The sequence below is a fragment of the Lithobates pipiens genome, unplaced genomic scaffold, assembly GCF_037356315.1.
Source record: "Lithobates pipiens isolate NorthernLeopardFrog02 unplaced genomic scaffold, aLitPip1_a1.2 Scaffold_8, whole genome shotgun sequence".
In the NCBI taxonomy this organism is placed as follows: domain Eukaryota; kingdom Metazoa; phylum Chordata; class Amphibia; order Anura; family Ranidae; genus Lithobates; species Lithobates pipiens.
Window position 1 is genome coordinate 8,048,880 of NW_027507903.1, and position 17,230 is coordinate 8,066,109.

General features: G+C 45.9%; 1 protein-coding gene across 1 annotated transcript in view; it reads right to left on the reverse strand.

Moving 5' to 3' along the window:
* The window catches only part of LOC143962614 (protein zwilch homolog), a 108,149-nt gene that overhangs the window by 8,944 nt on the left and 81,975 nt on the right, over positions 1–17,230 (reverse strand). The window contains exons 16-18 of the mRNA XM_077471927.1: positions 14,243–14,338; positions 11,347–11,465; positions 7,235–7,338 (exon numbers count right to left, since the gene is read on the reverse strand). Coding sequence (XP_077328053.1) covers positions 7,247–7,338; positions 11,347–11,465; positions 14,243–14,338 — 307 coding nt within the window. The 3' untranslated portion in view covers positions 7,235–7,246. The remainder of the gene's footprint in view (positions 1–7,234; positions 7,339–11,346; positions 11,466–14,242; positions 14,339–17,230) is intronic.

The window sequence follows — 17,230 nt, forward strand, 5'->3', positions numbered from 1 at the left end:
GCAGTACAACATAAACCAATAGGAGGGGAGGGTGCTGTGTCCATCAATGAACTTCAGAGAAAAGGATTTTATGGTGAGTACAAAAATCCTATTTTCTCTTTTGCTCATTGACGGACACAGCTCCAGTAATCTTGACCGTAGGGACGTCCCCAAGCAGTGTCATAACGAGAGGTGGGAACAGCAACATAACTTCACCCAAAATCAGCAGTACTCCCTAACAGGGGAGTCACCATCTTACTAACCGCATCAGAACTTGCGGTCAACAAATGCAACAGTGCATTAATACTCAAAAATAGCTTTTTCTGAACAGAAGAAAGAGTGTAGAATTGCAACATTACACAGCCACCTGCAAAACTTTGCAGCCAAAGCAGGCATCAGACGATGCACTTACATCCACTTTGTAAAGGTGTGAACGGATGACCAAGTCTCCTACTTACAGACTTGAGCGACTGATGCTTGATGTCAGAAAGCCCAAGAGGTCCCAATTGCCCTGGTGGAATGGGCCGTGACAGGAAAGGGGGGCACCTGCCCCTTCAAGGTGTGGGCCTGGAACACAATCTGTCTGATCCACCTGGAAATGGTGGCCGACGAGACCACTATACCTTTTTTCGGACCAGCTACTGAAACGAACAGAGGGTCTGACTTCCAGGAGGGAGCCGTGGTAGACAAATATACCCTTAGAGCCCGGACCACGTCCAGGGAATGAAGGGCCACCTCCTTAGGATGTGTTGGTTTAGGACACAGACATGGTAACAATGTCTTTCGGTAGAAAAGAAGGTTGCGGACGCAACACAACCTTATCCTTGTAGATAACCAGATAGGGCGACTTGCAAGACAATGCCGCCAGTTCCAAAACCCTCCTGGCCAATGTAATGGCCACTAGGAAGACCACTTTCTGAGAAAGTCAATAAGGGAATTTCCCTGATGTTCTCAAACGGCGGTTTCTGAAGCGCCGATAGCACCAGGTTCAGACCCCATGGGGGCAAGGTTGGACGCACCGGAGAGACTACCTGCCGAACAGCCATGCCATTAAAACCAGCGATGGTAAAGCAGGATGGAGAATCAGACCTTGAGACAGAAGATCTTCTCGCATCGGTAGCCGTCAGGGAGTGTACTAGGTCAGCGTACCAGGAATGCCGGGGCCAATCTGGGGCAATCAGTATCACTGGAATCCCCACGGCCTCCACTCTGTGGAGCAGACGTGGTAACAGTTTTAGCAGAGGAAAGGCGTAGATCAGTCGGTACTGATCAAACGGAGCCACCAACGCGTCTGACGTGTCCGCCCAAGGATCTCTTGTCCTGGATACGAATCTCGGCACCTTCCGATTAGGATGGGAGGCCAGGAGATCCATGTCTGGTGTGCCCCACCGCAGGCACAGAAGCCTGAACACCTCCGGATGCAACGACCATTCCCCTGGGTCCAGCATCTGGCGACTACAGATAGTCTGCCTGCCAGTTTTCTACTCCCGGATGTAAATGGCCGACAGGGCCGGTACATGTTGCTCTGCCCACCGAAGGGTGTGAGCGACATGCCTTGCGGCAGCCGAGCTTCTTGTTCCTTCTTGACGGTTGACATATGCCCCAGGCCATGGCATTGTCTGACTGGATCCTGATCGGACGCCCTCTTAGTCTCGTCAACCATGTGGAAAGGCATAGCCTGATCACTCGGAGATCAAGCACACTGATCAGCCACTTGGATTCCTCCCCCGACCAGAGGCCCTTGGTCGACTGTACTCCCAGTACCCCAGCCGGTCAGGCTGGCGTCCGTTGTGATCACCGTCCAAGGCAGAAGTAGAAACGATTTCCCGGACCAAAGTGCCGGGGATCTCAGCCACCAGAGCAGGGAGTCCCTGACTGACTGGCTCACCCGAATCTTCTGATCCAGGGATAACGGAGATTTGTCCCATTTTGTCAATATCTCCTTCTGAAAGACTCTGGTGTGAAACTGGGCGTACGGTACCGCCTCGAAGGAGGCCACCATGAGGCCCAGGACTCACATGCAGAAGCGCAGCGACGACCACCTGCCGTTCATCAACAGCTTCACCGCAGCTCTGAGAGTCTGCAGTTTGTCTGAAGGGAGAAACACTCTCGCTTCCATGGAGTCCAGCAGTAAGTCTAGATACTCCAGGCGCTAAGTCAGCACAAGCACCGACTTCTTTAGGTTCAACAGCCACCCAAATTCCTGCAGGGTTTGCATGGTGATTGCCACATCCTCCTTTAATTCTGAGGCGGAAGCTGCTCTCAGGAGGAGATCGTCTAGGTAACCCACGATTGCGATCCCACTTGTCGCAACAACACCAAAATTGGAGCCAATACCTTGGTAAAGACTCGGGTGCTGAAGCCAAACCAAAAGGGAGAGCTACAAACTGGTAGTGAGCTTCCCCTACTGCAAATCGCAGAAACCTCTGATGCCTGAGGCATATGGATATGTGCAGGTACGCATCCTGGATGCCCAAAGATGCCAGGGAGTCCCCTTGATGGAGTGCAGCGACAACTGAGCGAACTGATTCCATTCTGAACCTCTGTACTTTTACAAAGCAATTGAGGGCTTTTAGGTCCAAGATTGGACGTACCCCTTCATTTTTGGGGACTACAAACAGATTGGAGTAGAACCCCTAAAACCTTTCCATTTCTGGAACAGGCACTATCACCCCGCGGCTTAGCAGGTCCCTTACTGCCCCCAGTAGGGCCTCCCGGAGAGCCGGGAGTAAGGGTATGCTGGAGGGGAAGAATCTGTTTGGTGGCCAAGAGAGGAAATCTATCTTGTAGCCAGATGAAATCAGTTCGCAGACCCATTGGTCGGACAGCCGAGAGGCCCACCAGGCTGCAAATTTCCAAAGCAGGTGTTATAAAATGCTGCCGCAAACAAAAAAGTCACTTCACACATGCCACTAAATGGATGAACTTAGGGCTCGTTTACACTTGCTTCAAAATGTGGCATTGGACACGCAATTTTAAAGCACTCTGAATGCCAATCAAAGCTCCTCTCCCTAAATAAAATGGTTACCTTACTGTACTGTTTACATGTTGCATTTGCTTCAAAAATAATATGCCATGTCGATTTCTTGGTGCTCCAAGGCATCTTCAAAGCCTGCATAGAAGTCTATGGCAACACTCGGTTACAGCACCTGCAGCTTTTGAGAGGCTTTTATTCAGCTTTCACTTTGTTTTGACGGTATTGCAGGTATGAGAGATCACTTCCGGTTCATGTGTATATATATTCTGAGCGTGTCTGGTGCAGATGTCACATCTGATGTGCAGTGTGGAGCAGCAGGAAGGCGAGCGGGGTCTGGAACTGATCAGAGCAACTAACAGAGGGCACACGTGGTGTGCAACATGGGAATAGCAAAAGGTGAGCGGGGACCGGAGAGAGAGGACCGAGTGGCAGAGGATCAGCAGATCTGGGGGACTGGAGCAGGAGAAACTAGCAGATGTCACACGTGGTGCGGAGCGTGGAAGCAATACAGTGGGAGGGGAGCAGGGACCAAAGAGAGAGAGGAGAATCAGCAGAGCTGGGGGTTACTACTGAGTGGATGATCAGCATAGCTGGGAGTTACTGCTGAACAGGGGATCAGCAGAGCTGGGGGTTACTACTAAGTGAGGGATCAACAAATCTGTGATTTACTACTGAATGGGAGATCTGCAGAGCTGGGAGTACTACTGAGCGAGGAATCAGCAGAGGGTTACTACTGAGCGAGGGATGAACAGAGCTGGGGGTACTACTGAGCAGGGGGATCTGCTGAATGAGAGTACTAATAAGCTGGGGATCTGCTGAACAAAGGTACCAATGAGCTGAGGATCTGTTGAGTGGATGTCCTACTGAGCTGGGGATCTGATGGGCCTCTTTAAAGTGGATGCAAACCTAATTCCTGAAATTTGACCTATGCACATATATCTGTAGTGTTTTCTTTTCTCTCTCCAAAGCCCTAAGTCCCGTTTCTTTTTGCTGCTTTGTTCTTTTATCATCATGATAAATTCTGACAACCGTGATAAAACCAGCCTGCAATTAGTGTCGGGATGGGTGCTATAAAAAAAAAAAAAAGAAAAGATTAGCAGAGAGCTTGTCTATTCACAGCACAGCTCTGCACATTCCTTCCTTCGCCTATGTGGAAGGGGGGGGGGGGGGGGGGGGTGACTCTTCTGCAATCCACTGTCACACAGTATATGCCAAGACTTCACTCTCAGTGCTGAACAGGAAGAAAAAAATCTCCAACACCATGTGCACTTTCTAAAGAATATAGCAAGCTCAACACAGCAGATATAAAATGTATAAAACCTATGTAGGGAGATTTGTTTCATCCCTGTGTATCATCGGGGGCTGTTCACCTCACTGGGTATATGTGAAGTTCTACATTCACTTTAAAACAAATACTGGACAGGAGAGAGAAAACTGAGCAGCAGAGGATCAGCAGAGCTGTGGGACTGGAAAAGGAGAAACTACATCACACGTGGTGCGCAGTGTGGGAACAATCTAGCTGAAGTTGAGTAGGGACCAGAAAGAGAGGAGGATCAGCAAACCAGTCACTGCATCAGATGGCGGAGACGATACTGAATCTTCAATTGGAGATATACCACCTTTGCCTGGAACCACTATATAAGAATTGGATCACATCTCAAGCGATCCAGAAGGAGGGTTTGAGTTGAATATCTATAGGCATCTTTTTGTATGCTGCCAGTACCCGTCTTACCTCTGAAGTGGATCTTACGAAGATCGCATATTAAGGAAAAGACTGTGGGAAAATATTGACACATCCTGTGTGTGGGTCTCTGGTGGTGCCCTTGTGGTGGATCAGTGTGGATGAGAGTGGACCCATTTTTAACATCGCTGCCCTTTGGACATCGGGGTTGTCTGACCGCGATTTAAATGCCGCCATTGCTTCAGCAGTGAAAAACTCCATGGTGACCGCTATGGTGTGATCCCCCCTGAAAGTTTTTCCCTGGCGAAGGGACATCTCAGTCCCAAAATGCGTAGGGCTGCCTGGACATTTTATGGGAATCGTCACCATCAACACCATTGTTTTATTGGTTTGAATATTGTATTGTGTGTACTGTTTTTGAATAAATCATAATATATTTTACTCTGTTGCCGTTAAAGTCCCATCTTTGGGGGTTACTTCCATGCCATCTCTTATACTAGGGATGTTGGCAACTGTATCAGGTATAATTTGATGTTCATCTTTTATATCAGCAAACCAGGGGATCAGCAGAGCTGGGGGTTACTACTGAGCGGGGGATCAGCAGAGCTGGGGGTGCTACTGAGCGGGGGATCAGCAGAGCTGGGGGTGCTACTGAGCGGGGGATCAGCAGACCTGGGGGGTTATTACTGAGCGGGTGATCAGCAGAGCTGGGGGTTACTATTGTCAGGGAGGGGGATCAGCAGAGCTGGGGTGGGGGTTACTACTGAGCGGGGGATCAGCAGAGCTGGGGGTTACTGTTGAGCGGTGGGTCTGCTGAACAAGAGTATGAATAAGCTGGGGATTTGCTGAACAGTGGCACCAATTAGCTGGGGATCTGCTAAGTGAGGCTACTGTTTGTTTGTTTTTTAATTCAGCCTGTTGATTAAAAAAAAAAAAAAAAAAAAAAAAAAAAATCCACCTGTGGCCAGCCACATACTAGATCTGTAGCTGCAGTCTATCTCAGTAGGAATACTTATTCTAATGTGGAGAAATTGTGATCAATCACCATGTAGCAGGACATCTACGTCACCGGACTCCCCCCCCCTTCCCCAAGTGCCTCCGTCTGCTAATGAAGGGAAGGGGGAGGAGTCTGGTGACGTAGACGTACCGCGGACGGGGGGAGGAGCTACACATGACTTCACCCGCTGCTGCCCTACAGAACTAACACGATTGTCGGCTTTACATGCTGTGTTTTTATCATCTTCATGTGAGTAGTTTGAACACAAAAATTAAATCTTATACTTAAGCGGTGAGCACTTAGCTCTTTTCTTTCTACCCATGACCCGGCGTTTTGCTGATATCTAAGGAGACGTGAGAGAAGTTTATGGTCCGTGTTAACCCTTTTGATACCCGCTTGTAGGACCACCTGTTTGCACAGGGGTCCATGCCATAAGGTGAGAGTGATTAGTTAGACCGGAGGTGGAGGGATTGTCACGCTACTGTGTAAAAAAAAAAAACGTATGGCAGTGCTACAGTTTGAATTTAAAACGTATTTGTGTGAACTGTGAAGTTAAATCATGGATTATGGAAACTAACTAGTGTCGGGTGATTGTATATAGTGTACATTTACCACTGACTAATGCAGAGTTGCAACGGAAGGAGATCAGCTAAAAGTAGTTGGATCTGTATGTACGTTATAATTAATCGAAATGAGTCGATTAATCGATTAAAAAAATAATTCATTAATCGAACACGAAAATTTTAATCAGTAACAGCCCTATTTTAATGTGAAAGATGATGTTACGCCGCGAGAATCGTGATCTATCTTCTAAGCAAAAAAAATCGTGATTCTCATTTTAGCCAGAATCGTGCAGCTCTAATTTATAGTATAGTTCATAACCTCGGGAATCAAAGAAGCTAAATCCATCCCAGGACTGGGGATATGATTTGCAGACTGGGATCTGCTCAACATTTTATACTATTGATCTTCATTCAAATAAGTTGTAGTGTCAGTGACAGTGTCAGCAGAAAAAGGATCGTGCTGCATGAGGAGAAAAAGGATCCATCCTGCTACATGAGGCCGCGTACACACGCGGGGACTGTTCGCTCAACTTTGTCCGCTGAACAGTGTTTCGGCGGACAGTCCGCTCGTGTGTGGGCTTCAGCGGACAGTTTCAGCGGACAGTCTGACGAACAAAGTTTTTCGGAAATTCCGTAAAACTGTCTGCTGAAACTTGGTTTGAGCGGACAGTCCGCCCGTGTGTAGGCTTGTTCGTCAAACTAAGTTCCGCGCATGCTCAGAAAGGATTTACACGCCGAAGGTTGCATTGCAGTGTATAGGACGTCGTATTTCTAGTCCCGTCGTACGTGCCGTTCACGTCATCACGCAAGTTTCAGCGGACTGTTCGTTCGTCGTGTGTGGCCAAGTCCGTTCATGCTAATTTTGAGCGTGTGTACGCGGCCTAAGATGATAATAAAAAGGAACTGCCTCCGATTACCCGCTGCCCTATATCACCAAATTATCTTTAGTTGGAACAATGTAAATAATAAAATCAAGAAAATGCAGTTTAATAGAAAATAATTTATAAAATATGGTTACAATGTAGGACAATATTCACCGGTGTGAAATCTCAGCAGAAGCACACGTGACTGCAGCTGATCTGGGCTTGATAGTAAGCGACGTCCTCATTGTCTACATTAATTGTCATGTCATTCTGTACACCTAGGAACACAAATACAACAACTCTCTGAGGTCACGTCATAACTATTCTTATGTCTATGGGAATATCAGAAATAATGAAGAGTTAATTCAAGCATGAGAAAAATTCTACACCACCAAATCTGCACATTAAAAGCGCAACTCCACTTTTGTTGGGAAAAAAAAAAAAAAAAAAAAAAACATTCCCCTCTGGGTGATCTCTGTACATTGCAGGGATTTTAACAGATGTTGTTGCAGATTCCTCCCTTTTGTTATTCTGCAGTAATCCCTGTGTGTTGAACATAAAGGGGTGATAGGGGGCGCTAAGTGAAAAAAAATGAAAAACCCTTGTGTGACTCATATGACATGGAAATAAAGTGAACATGCGCATAAAAGTGCAACAATAAACTTTGCAACAAAGATTAATCACCGCCGATCAACAGGGTTCAGCTAAAATCTCCTGCTCCAATCACAGCACAGGTCAGCAGGGGGGCGCCCGTGCATGCGTGACCCAAACTCGGAAGGAAGCTTGCAACATGCCATCGGCAGGTTGTTAATTTATTACCTTCCAAGCGCTGACTTCCCTGGCTGACAGCTGATCACGTGGTAAGGGGCCTGGATGGGCCCCTGACTCGGATCTGTGATCACCCGAGACTCATTGACTTGGGCGATCACAGCGCGTGCCGCACGTCCCCTGCAGGAGGGGGGGAAATGGCCAGCTTTGAAAGGGGAGGATGTCAATAGACGGCCTCCTGGCAAAGCAGATCCGCGCTGTAGCTGTCATTCAGCTTTAGCGCGGATCTGAACAGGTTAAAGTGGACCTCCACTCAAAAGTAAAAAGTGCTACTATTCCTACTACCCCTTACCCCCAAGGCCCCTTTCACATAGACCGTGGATATGGACAGAGCCCGCTCTGTTCTATGGGTGGCCAGGAGAGGACCCCGCCGTCCGTTTACACCCAACTACCCTTCGATCTGATTTATGTTTTTTTTTATTAGCGAACCGAATCGGACCTTTCAGCTCCCATTACCTCAATTCTCACCTAGGTGAGAATAACGTCTACTTGGGTCTGCCCCAATCCTCCTGGGACACGACCAAGCAGGCTGCAGGACCATTCTTACAATGTTGTGCAATCTTGCGCATGTAGAGTGGGGAGCCGGCTGCGATTCTTTAAGAAGTCAGTTGGCTCCCAAATCCAAGATCGCAGTGCCAGGAACCTGCAGTGGTGAGAAGAACTGGCTGCGGGATTCCACATACTGGTAAGTATATGATTAACAGCTACAGTATTTGTAGCTGCTGACTTTTTTTGTTTTTTAAAGGCTGAAAGCTGTTTAACCACTTCAATATCTTCCTGCCCACACCAATTTTCAGCTTTCAGTGCTCTCACATTTTGAATGGCAATTGCGCAGTGATGCAGCGCTGTACCCAAACAAAACTCCCACAAATAGAGCTTTCTTTTGGTGGTATTTGATCACCTCTGCCTTTTTTTTTTATTTCTTGCACTACAAAAAAAAAAAAAAAAAAAAAGAAAGATTAAAAAAAAAAAAAAAAAAAAAAAAAAAGTTTTTCTTCATTTCTGTTGAAAAACTTTTTAAATATTAAATTTTTCTCCTTCACTGGTGGGCACATATGAGGTGGCACTTATATGCAGCACTAATAAGCACCACTGATAAGTGGCACTGATATACAGCACTGATGGGGTGGCACTTATATGCATCACTGATGGGGTGGCACTTATATGCAATTTCAGGGGTTGGGCTTGGCGCCTTAGGTCCAGTGAAGGGAACTCTTAAGGCATCAGCATACCAAGACATGTTGGACAATTTCATGCCCCCAACTTTGTGGGAACAGTTTGGGGACGGTCCCTTCCTGTTCCAACATGACTGCGCACCAGTGCACAAAGCAAGGTCCATAAAGACATGGATGAGCGAGTTTGGAGTGGAGGAAATTGACTGGCCTGCACAGAGCCCTGACTTCAACCCGATAGAACACCTTTGGGATGAATTAGAGCGGAGACTACAAGCCAGGCCTTCTTGTCCAACATCGGTGCCTGACCTCACAAATGCTCTTCTGGAAGAATGGTCAAACATTCCCATAGACACACTCCTAAACCTTGTGGACGGCCTTCCCAGAAGATTTGAAGCATTATAGCTGCAAAGGGTGGGCCAACTCAATATTGAACCCTACAGACGAAGACTGGGACGCCATTAAAGTTCATGTGTTTGTAAAGGCAGGTGTCCCAATACTTTTGGTAATATAATGCAACTATAAATGCCCCTTTCACCGCTTAGAGCCGCCAGCAGACACTTTGTGTGGTAGGTGGCTGCCAATAATCCTGGCTATTTCTGATGGGTCTAGCCTCTTTCATCATTGTGAAGATACAGCTGTACTAGACTGTAGTTCTCGTCAGTACAAATCTTCAGTGTAACTTATGTAAATATTTTGAACCAATGCACCGTTATGTACCCTTAGAGTAGTGCTTCTCAACCTTTCTAGTGCTGTGACCCCTGGATAAAATTCCCCAAGTTATGGGGACCCCTAAGAGTAAAATTATTTTCTTTGGTCATTTCATTGCTGTAATTTTGTGACTGTTAGGAATCCAAATAGAAATATCTGATCTGCAGGATGTATTTTCATTCTTACAAATTTAACATCTAAAAGCGTAGTGATTAATCACAAAAACAATCTATAATATATAGTGCAAAATACTTATTTAAAATTAACATATACGTTACAAATTAATAAAATGCCCCACTGAGAGACAGGGTAAGTGCCGGGCAGGCGGGGGGCACAGTGGGAGCATTTGATGGTACAGTGAGTACACTTGATATGGCACAGTGACTGCGTTTGATGGGCACAGTGGTGGCAATTGATGTACAAAAATGCTTTTATTAAAGAGGAAGTAAACCCTGATGGGTTTACTTCCTTTGTCTCCCTGCAAATGTAAAGCATAATGGGCTACTACGGTATATATCACATAGTAGCCCATTATGTGTCACTTACCTGACACAGGAGCCAGCGATGTCACCGCTGTCCCCTGTAGTTCGGAGCCTCCATCTTCTTCCGGGTGTCGCTGCTCTGGCCACTCACAGCGCCGGAGCAGCGATGACGTCACTACCGCGAATGCGCACAGGAGCCGCTGCTAACGCCGATAGTGTGACTGCGCGTCGCTGTCTACGGCGCATGCGCCGTAGACAGCGGTGCCTGTCTTTTAGTAAATATCTCCTAAACCGTGTAGGTTTAGGAGATATTTCTTGGACCTACAGGTAAGCCTTAATCTAGGCTTACCTGTAGGTCAAAGGGGCTTGTAAGGGTTTACAACCACTTTAATTAGTGTCTCAGACTTACCAAAGTCACTCAGGTGTTCCGTCAGAATTAACAACCCGTCTAATGTGTTAACCAGAAGTGGCGTTTCGTTGCCGCCATCTTGTTACACTCGTCCACAGCAAGGCTACAGTTAGAAGTCGGCAAGCGGACATCTTTTTACACCCACCGAAGTCTTGCATTTTACACGTATTTTTACCAGTAAACTGAGCTTATATACTATATTAGCCTTATATAGTATATAAGCTCAGTTTACTGGTAAAAACTACGTGTAAAATGCAAGACTTCGGTGGGTGTAAAAAGATGTCCGGTTGCCGACTTCTAACTGTAGACTTACTGTGGACGAGAGTACCAAGATGGCGGCGATGGAATGTCACTTCCACGCAGTCTCTCCTCTCCCGGAAGTGACATCTCGCTGGCCGAGACAGACAGACTCCGGCGTACACACAGTAACTTCGGGTCCGTCTCAGCCAGCTTTCCAGGTTGGTTTGTCTCATCCATGTAAACTGATATGTTCTGCTAGGGAGCTTGAGTTTCTGAAAAACAGACTTGCTGGCTGGATCACCAGATCACAAATATATTAAAGTCTAAAAAAAAAAAAAAAAATTAATGCAGCCATCACACCTAAGAATTGGGTTTAATACGGTTTTAAACTGTATCTGAAAAATAAATACACACAATAAATGATGCAGTATGTTTGTGTAATACCTGAAACATCACATGGCAGATGGTCTACAGGTGGTCGGGCACTGAGCTGCCATGTTGTTTTTACTTCTTTTTGCCCATGTCCACTGATGATCTCCAGTCTCCATGTCTGAGGGTGTGAACTGCAGAGGAAACAATCAATATGAACGGTTTATTGAAAGTTTGAGGCAATCAAATATCAAAGACCGTAATAGATCCTTTATTTGTTATTTACTAAAAACTGGAGAGAGCAAAATCTAGTGCAGCTCTGCACAGAAATCAATGTTTTTCTATGGTGGATGCTCTGGCCAATTTCTCTGACTTTACATGTGTAAATATGCATATTAACCCCTTGCCACCCAGGCCAATTCTGACATTTCTCTCCTACATGTAAAAAAATCATAATTTTTTTGCTAGAAAATTACAAAAGAACCCCCAAACATTTTATATATATATATATATATATATATATATATATTCTCTTTTTTTTCTAATATATAGCAGAATAAAACGGCGATCGTTGCAACTTTTTATTTCGCACGGCATTTTTTCAAACACTTTTTTTTTTTTTGGGTGAGGTGGGGATGGAACAGTTTCATGCATTAAAAAAAACTGTAAAGTTGGCCCAATTTTTTTGTATAATGTGAAAGATGATGTTACGCCGATTAACCGATTAAGGACCGCCTCATGCCGATGTACGTTGGCAGAATGGCACGGCTGGGCACAGGAATGTTGCTCTTTAAGTGCCCAGCCGTGGGTTACGAGCGCGCCGCCGCACTTTCGACCCGCTCTGTGACCGCGCCCGCGGGACCCGATCGCAGCCGGGGTCCCGCGATCGGGTCACAGAGCTGAAGAACAAGGAGAAGTGTAAACAAACCTCTCCCCATGCTTCCTACTGAAGCTGCCACTGATCGTCTGTTCCCTGTTATAGGGAAAGACGATCAGTGACGTCAGACACCAAGCCACGCCCCCTACAGTTAAAAAAAAAAAAAAATAACACACACCCACTGCCCCCTAGTGGTTAACCCCTTCACTGCCAGTGAAATTTTTACAGTAATCAGTGCATTTAATTGCACTGATTGCTGTATTAATGACAATGGTCCCAAAAATGTGTCAAAATTGTCCGACGTGTCCGCCATAATGTCGCAGTCACAATAAAACCTGCTGATCGCAGCCATTACTAGTAAAAAAAATAAATTATTAATAAAAATGCCATAAAACTATCCCCTATTTTGTAGCCGCTATAACTTTTGCGCAAACCAATCAATAAACGCTTATTGCGTTTTTTTTTACCAAAAATATGTAGAATATGTATCGGCCTAAACCGAGGGAAAATATATTTTGGGGGATAATCATTATAGCAAAATGTAAAAAATAATTAGTTTTTTTCAAAATTTACGCTTTTTTTTGTTTATAGGGCAAAAAATAAAAACCGCAGGGGTGATCAAATATCATCAAAAGAAAGCTCTATTTGTGGGAAAAAAAGGACGTCAATTTTGTTTCGGAACCACACCGCACAATCGTCAGTTAAAGCGCCGAGGTGCCGAATCGCAAAAAGGGGCCTGGTCCTTTAGCTGGAAAATGGTCCGGGGCTTAAGTGGTTAAATTTATACTTAACATGTCACACTTTAAAATTGCGCATGCTCGTGGAATGGCACCAAACTTCGGTACTTGAAATTATCCATAGGCAACGTTTAAAAAATGTTAACAGTTACCCGATTAGAGTTACAGAGGAGGTCTAGCACTAGAATTATTGCTCTCGCTCTAACTATCGCGACAATACCTCACATGTGTGATTTGAACACTGTTTACATTTAGGGGCACGACTTGCGTATGCGTTTTTCTTTGGTGCATGAGCTCGCGGGGATGGTGGGGTGCTTTAAAAAAAAAAAAAAAAAATATTCTTTATTTATTTATTTATTTATTTTTTTAACACTGTCCCTTTAAAAATAAAAATAAAAGCCTAGGGTGTCTGCATGGGAGAATAAAATCAATGCTATGTTGCCTCTTTACAAATTGACTTATCTAAGTAGGAGATGTCCTTGGAAGTTTGACAAGGTATGGTCCCCTTGGACTGGACCTACCCTTGGATAGTAGGCGGAGGGTGGCGAGGTGCCCTGTGTCTTACTCCTCTTACATTTTTTTTTTGTTTCTTTCTGGTGAGCTCCCTCTCCTCCCCCCCTCCCCCCTCTTCTTTCTGGCATCTCCTCCTCCCTCTCTGCTCTCGCCCCCCCCCCCCCTTTTTCCTTCTGTTTTCCTTTCCTCCTTTCTTCTTTTCTTTTTCTGCTGTCGGCTGTCTTGCCTCCACCCCCTTTTTCCCCCCCAAGAGGGTTTTATCATTGTTATAGCTATCCTTTGGCTCACAGATCCTCAGTGTTCACTATGATTGTTTTGCTGACCTTGGTACGATGTTACAGTATGCCTTGTATGCAGATTTTGTATTATATGTATATTTAATAAAGCACTCCTGATTGTTAAAAAAAAATAAAAAAAAATAAAAATAAAAAATCTGATCACTTTTATTGCAGTCAGAAGGAATGTAAGCATCCCTTGTGATAGAACCAGGCGGTGACAGGTACTCTTTATGGAGGGATCGGGGGGGGGGGGGGTCCAACAGACCCCCAAATCCCTCCTTTGCACTTCAAAGTATTCAAAACGCCAAAATCTGCGTTTTGGAATACTATCATTTTTTTTTTAAATCTGCGCCATTGGCAGCCAAGTAAATGGGAAGTGACATCGCTTCCGTGTTGACCCGATCAAAGCCGTTGCCGGCTTCGCTTGGGACTCCAAACAGCCAGCGGACGTGCCGGACGGTCGCTCCCAGTCTACCGGAGCACTCACAATCACTTTAAGTGAAAATTAAACGGGCCAAAGTAAAAGCATAAAGGGAAAAATACATGATTTGGACATTTAGACTTACTTTTGGTAAAAACTGCCGATGACAGTCGGTCTGATTGGAAGCTTAAACACATGCTGCTCATTCCAGGGGTTCTCTTTGTAATGCTTGAGACAGATTCTGTGCAGGAGGAAACAAATAGGCTTCAATGTCTGCTTGGTGAAATCAACAGAACTGACATATCTAAATATATAAACTGCAGAAATCTAGAAGATGCCATGCAATTTAAATGTAATGTTCAGTAGAAAAAGTGCTACTCAGACCAACCAATCAGAATGCACAGAAATGTGTATTATTTGTTATGGGCTGGAGCGTAATGTATCACATCTGATTGAATAAAGCCGGCCACACATGGAATCGAAATTCGTCCTGTTCAGCAGGGAATGGCTGAATTTTGATCCATGGTATGGGCACCATGGTGGTGCAATCTACTGATCGACTTGTGTACAACCTGACCCCTAGGGTTATTTTCTGAACAATCTGTGCTGGCAGCACTGATCATCAGCGATGTAATTAACTCAGTTAAAATAAATGGAGTTACTTAACGCAGTTACTTTAGAGGGTAACGAGTAATCTGATTACTCTTCCCCTCATGGTAACGCCGTTCCCATTACTTGGATGGCGTTACCGCAATTACATCTACCACCCGGGACCAGGTAGATGGGACTAGCGAAGGAAGTGAATGTCGCCGCCTTCATCGGCGAGATTGACACCTCGCGAGCCCCGTCGCCTGGTATGGATTTAAAGGGGGACCCTTACGCCAAAAAAAATGGTGTGGGGGTCCCCCCAAAGTCCATAGCAGACCCTTATCCGAGCACACCCGGTCAGGGAAGGGGGTGGGGACGAGCGAGCGCCCCCCCCCCCCCCACCTCCTGAACCGTACCCGGCCACGTGCCCTCAACATGGGGGGTGCTTTGGGGAAGGGGGGGCCCTGCAGCGCCTCACCTCAAAGCACCTTGTCCCCATGTTGATGAGGACAAGGGCCTTTTCCCGACAACCCTGGCCGTTGGTTGTCGGGGTCTGCGGGGGGGGGGCTTATCAGAATCCGGGAGCCCCCTTTAATAAGGGAACCCCCAGATTCTGGCCCCCTACCCTATGTGAATGAGTATGGGGTACGATCTACCCCTACCCATTCACCTGGGGAAAAAAGCGTTACAAAAAAAACACAACACAGGTTTTTAAAGTACTCTATTAGACAGTTCCGGGGGTCTTCTCGCCGGGCTCCTCCACTATCTTCTGCTCTTTTACCGCTAGCTCTTTTACTAGTGGAGGAGTCTGGCTTTCCCCTTAGTCGCCGCCACCGTCCGGGGGTCTTCTCCCGCTCTCCGCTTCTTCTGCAGGGCCTCCGCTATCTTCTTACAGCTCTTTTACTAGCGTTGGCCCGGTATTCTTCTTCTCCCGAAGTCAGAAGAAGAAGACCCCTGGACGGCAGCGGCGACGAAGGAGAAAGCCGGGCTCCTCCACTAGTAAAAGAGCTAGCGGTAAAAGAACAGAAGATAGCGGAGGAGCCCAGCGAGAAGACCCGCGAAGTAGTAAGAAGACCCCCGGAACTGTCTAATAAAGTACTTTAAAAACCTGTGTTGTGTTTTTTTATCAACACTTTTTTCCCCAGGTAAATGGGTAAGGGTACATCGTACCCCATACTCATTCACATAGGGTAGGGGGCCGGAATCTGGGGGCCACATTATTAAAGGGGGCTCCTGGATTCTGATAAGCCCCTCGCCCGCAGACCCCGACAACCAACGGCCAGGGTTGTCGGGAAGAGGCCCTTGTCCTCATCAAAATGGGGACAAGGTGCTTTGGGGTGGGGGGGGCGCAGGGACCCCCTTCCCCAAAACACCCCCCCATGTTGAGGGCACGCGGCCTGGTACGGTTCAGAAGGGGGCGCTTGCTCGTCCCCACCCCCTTTCCTGCTCGGATAAGGGCTGCGTGCTCGGATAAGGGTCTGCTATGGGCTTTGGGGGGACCCCCACGCCATTTTTTCAGCGTAGGGGTCCCCCTTTAAATCCATACCAGGCGACGGGGCTCATGAGGTGTCAATCTCGCCGATGACGGCGACATTCACTTCCTTCGCTAGTCCCATCTATAGAATATTTAAAAAAAAGGTCACAGTTAATTTGTTGAGTAACTAATTCATTTTCCAATGTAGTAACCAAATTACTAACGCAATTACTTTTGGGAGAAGTAAGTTGTAACTTAACTAATTACTTTTTTAAAGTAAGATGACCAACACTGCTGATCATTGTATTGATGGCTGGGGAGGTCTCCCTCGCTGTCAGAAAACAAAAGCACAGCGGGAGATATATCCCCCAACCACCCCCAAATGTGTCCATGGGGGATTTGGATCTTTTTTTTTTTCTCATTCAACGGCCCTGGTTGAAAGAAAAAAAAAAAAAAGGATCAAAGTATGGACGCCCCAAGTCTTTTTTTTTTTTTTTTTAAATCAAATAATTTTTCTTTTTTATAGCTATAAAAAGAAAAACTATATCTACTAAATATCAAAAATTATCAAATAGTATAGAAAAAAAAAGAAGCACAAAACAAGGAAAAAATAAAAAAATAAAAAAAAATATGGATGCCCCAAGTCCAGTTATCTGTTTTAGGCAGGGCATAGATTATGCGATTATTATTCCTGGAAACAAGGTTTGCAAAAAAAAAATTTAAAAAAATTGCCCGATTCACCCATCAACACAGTCAATGTTGATGGGGGAATTCCTCCCGTGGAGCTATTGTGTTCTCCCAGCAGGGATGGGCAGGGTGTTCGCAGGGAGCCGTCCCTATCGGGAGAACACAATGATTAGCCACCAGTAATAATTGCATGCTAAAAATGCGACATGCTCATATGTGTGACGGAACCAATCCCTACACTGTGCTTGAGTGTTTCCGTCAGTAGACCGCTTCCTAATACTGACTATAGATATCAGATATTCCAACCGCTCACAAGCACAAAACAAGACGACACTTGCTTAGCTGCTCAACATGGACTGCTTTATTAGAATCAAAATGACAAGT